This window comes from Primulina huaijiensis, unplaced genomic scaffold (assembly GCF_012295235.1).
Source record: "Primulina huaijiensis isolate GDHJ02 unplaced genomic scaffold, ASM1229523v2 scaffold207988, whole genome shotgun sequence".
Classification (NCBI taxonomy): Eukaryota; Viridiplantae; Streptophyta; class Magnoliopsida; order Lamiales; family Gesneriaceae; genus Primulina; species Primulina huaijiensis.
The window spans coordinates 1,066-4,686 of NW_027355086.1; the positions used below are offsets into that span (position 1 = coordinate 1,066).

Sequence of the window (3,621 nt, forward strand, 5' to 3'; positions counted from 1 at the left end):
AGAACACAACAATTAAAGAACAAATCGATTTGAGAAGTTTCCATTTTTCCATGATTGAAAGTTAGACTTACACTTTCACATCCCCTTGTCTGTTAACTGCGTTTTTTTCTCCAATTATTGCCTTTGAAGTTGGGTCTTTTTCGTTTTTCTCTTTTGGATACAATATTTGGATACTATTATCTATCTTGAGATTAAATTGTTCATGTTTCAGCAAGACGTTCGTAAAATGTAGTCTTTGATTTTGTCTCCTATTAGGCTAATTAATAATTGCCAATATGCCATTATTTATACTTTTCTTGCTAATTCTCTTAGGTGGAACAAATTAGTACAAAAACCTTTTGATGAGGGAGATGAGAGGGGATTAAAGTTGGTTCAGTCTATCTTAAAGCCAATAATGCTACGAAGAACTAAGTCAAGCACAGACCGAGAGGGCAGGTGGGAAATTTAATGCTTCAATACACATGATTGACATTTACACAATTTTCTGGCTATTATGGTTGCCATGGTCTCTCTTTCTAACTTTTTTGAGCTGCAGGACCATTTTAATTCTTCCACCTGCAGATATTCAAGTGATATATTGTAATCTGTCGGAAACAGAGGAGGACTTCTACGGGGCTTTGTTTAAAAAATCGAAGGTGCCGACTCATAATGATTATGCCTGTTGTAGTATACTTATCTTTCTATGTAACTAAAATGATTATTTATGTATTATTAGGTGAAGTTTGATAAATTTGTTGAGCAAGGCCGGGTTCTTCATAACTATGCTTCGATTTTGGAACTTCTTTTGCGACTTCGTCAATGCTGTGATCACCCATTTCTTGTTATGAGGTTCAAATCTGTTTGGGGCTCTGGTTGAAGTTTCTGTATCTTGCCTTCCTTGTGTAACATCTCATGTGATCACTTGTATTTAAAGTTTTTCGCAAATTGTACCTTATTTTCAACTCTGCGGTCTCTTTGGAAGTCCATTAGAGCATGACCTTGATTCTTGTCAAATTTTGTCAACTCTGATTTAGGCTTCAAACTATTTTCTTGGAATTAAATAATCACTTTACTATATTATGCAAGTGCTACCATGAACTGTTTGCAAGATGAAACACCTTGGAGGGTTTACTTTACAACATCGTCTTTAGTATTTGGGATGTGCATGGTTGGTGTGACATGTGACTTAATCCTGTATAAGTTGTTTGTGGTGCACACTCCTACTCACTCACATTTGTGCCTGTTGCGTATAGTTGGATACAAGGAAACTTAGATGTTGGCGTGTTTGCACAGGCATGTATCACTTTAGCCTAGTGTTATGTTTTGCTGGTGATTTGACTTATTTCATTCATGTTCCCAGTCGAGGTGACACTCAAGAGTTCTCTGATTTGAACAAGCTAGAGGGACGTTTCCTGAAAGCTGGTCAGGAAGGTGTGGATAGCAATGCCAAAGACGCACCATCCCGTGCATATATTCAGGAGGTTGTTGAAGACTTGCGGAAAAAGGAACAAGGAGAATGCCCAATATGCCTGGAAGCTTTTGAAGATGCAGTATTGACACCTTGTGCTCATCAATTATGCCGAGAATGTCTATTGGCTAGTTGGAGAAGCTCTACATCTGGTCTTTGTCCTGTTTGTAGGTATCAACATGTTTTCCTGTGCAATCATTATCATGTTTTACTTATCAATTATCCAAATAGAGAGAAATCAGAATGTAATTCAAACTGTGAATAGCCATACATTTAATCCTTTGAGGAGATAATCCTGAGGATGGTACGTTCTTACCAGGAAATTTTGATCTGATATCTCTGATGCTTAAAGTTACTGCCTCACAGGAAGACTATCAGCAAACAAGAACTCATCACCGTGCCAACTGACAGTCGCTTCCGAGTTGATGTTGAGAAAAACTGGGTAGAATCATCAAAAATATCTGCGCTAATGCATGAACTAAAAAATCCAAGTTCCATGGGCTCCAAAAGCATTGTTTTTAGTCAATGGACAGCCTTTTTGGATCTTTTACAGATTCCTCTTTCTAGGTAACATATTTATCCTCTTCTCACAATTTACTTTTGAGTTCGTTTGGTACATGTGGGCTGTGTGAGTACATTGCACTTTTAGAATACAGACAAGTTGTCAATTCATTTCTCGTAGGAGATGCTCATACTGGGGATGCGATCAAGTAATTGGTAGCATGTAATTGTTTAATCATGAACATGAGTAATCAAGGTTTTCTTCTCTCCTCTGGGGAAGGTAGGTTTTCAGATTGTTAGATATTAAATAAAATTTTGTAATTATGCATCAGAGTTCATTATTGGCTCTTCATCTTGTAAAAACTTATTTTCTTTAATTTTTAGCGACTTAATTATATTTCCATTTATGGTCTTTCATGATAGTCAAACCATGGTTCTACAGCGTCATTGTGTTGGCTAGATAGTAAATGAACTTCATATTACCGATCATTTTCTCTCAACCACAGGGGTGACATTCCATTTCTTCGGCTGGATGGGACCCTAAATCAGCAACAGCGCGAAAATGTAATCAAACAATTCTCTGAAGACAATAATATAATGGTGTGTCTTTGTTGCCTTTTAGGGTCGTTAGAAGTAGGCATTTGCTTAAAAAGCAAGGAGGATAGATTATTTTGGCGATAATTGTTATGCAGGTTTTACTTATGTCGTTGAAGGCTGGTGGAGTTGGAATAAATCTCACTGCGGCGTCTCATGCTTATGTAATGGTAAGTTATTGCATCTGATACGAAGTATCACTTGGTCTTTCCAATATGCAAATGCATTGCATTGTCATTACATTCTTGTTAATTTTAAATTACGAGAATTATTGTTCGACTATGTCCCATGAGTTCGAGTTTTTGGAAATAGTGTTTTAACATGAATGAGCACCAAGGTTTCTGATTTATGTTTCATTAGGTGTATATAACAGTACCTAGACAAGTCATCAATAAAAGTGGCATAGTTTGAGAAACCTAATGTGAGAATGCCACAAGTTTGAAAAACCTTGGTGCTCATTCATTTTCATATTTCATTAATTTGCTTTTGGGTGTTTATTTTTGGGCCTTTGTTGTGCAATATACGTGTTCAATTATTTTTTGTTTTTGAAGAATGTATAATTTAAATTTTAATAGCAACAAGAAAAATGGGTTCTATTCTGCGCTAATTCATCCACATTAATTTGGCACACATTTATTTTTATTTTCAACTTTAGTTTTGCAACTTTTGGACGCCTAAATATATAATTAAGTTTTTGATATTTGATGTTTAATCTCTGTAGGATCCGTGGTGGAATCCAGCAGTAGAGGAACAAGCAGTCATGCGAATTCATCGTATTGGCCAAACGAAAAGGGTGAGAATCAGGAGGTTTATTGTGAAGGTAATAATATATCTATCGGTCAATTCTCTGTGGGGTAGAAAGTGTGTTCAGAAATCGAATCAAACAGTTAATCAAACCAAACTATAAAACCAAACTTATCGGTTTTCAGTTAATTACGATTTAGATTGGTTTTAAAATCAATCAAACCAAAAAAATTGGTTTGGTTTTGGATAAAAATAAACGTAATCAAATCAATCCAAACCGATTATATTAATATAAACAAATCATGTAATAAATTTTATTAATTTAGTGTGATTTT

At 35.5% G+C, this 3,621-nt stretch overlaps 1 protein-coding gene across 1 annotated transcript; it reads left to right on the forward strand.

Moving 5' to 3' along the window:
- The first annotated feature begins 292 nt into the window (after positions 1–292).
- On the forward strand, positions 293–3,464 carry LOC140966792 (DNA repair protein RAD5A-like). Its single transcript, XM_073427054.1, has 8 exons — positions 293–435; positions 536–635; positions 716–828; positions 1,340–1,618; positions 1,814–2,014; positions 2,455–2,548; positions 2,641–2,712; positions 3,264–3,464. The coding sequence occupies exons 1-8, from the start codon at positions 395–397 to the stop codon at positions 3,447–3,449; spliced, it is 1,086 nt and encodes a 361-aa protein (XP_073283155.1). The 5' UTR covers positions 293–394; the 3' UTR covers positions 3,450–3,464.
- Positions 3,465–3,621: the final 157 nt, after the last annotated feature.

Bases quoted from the DNA above. Each gene is read 5' to 3' on its own strand.
- LOC140966792 (XM_073427054.1), top strand. From the start codon at position 395: ATGCTACGAAGAACTAAGTCAAGCACAGACCGAGAGGGCAG. The intron at 829-1,339 runs GTTCAAATCTGT...TCATGTTCCCAG, and splicing joins CACCCATTTCTTGTTATGAG to TCGAGGTGACACTCAAGAGT. The intron at 2,015-2,454 runs GTAACATATTTA...TCTCAACCACAG, and splicing joins TTACAGATTCCTCTTTCTAG to GGGTGACATTCCATTTCTTC.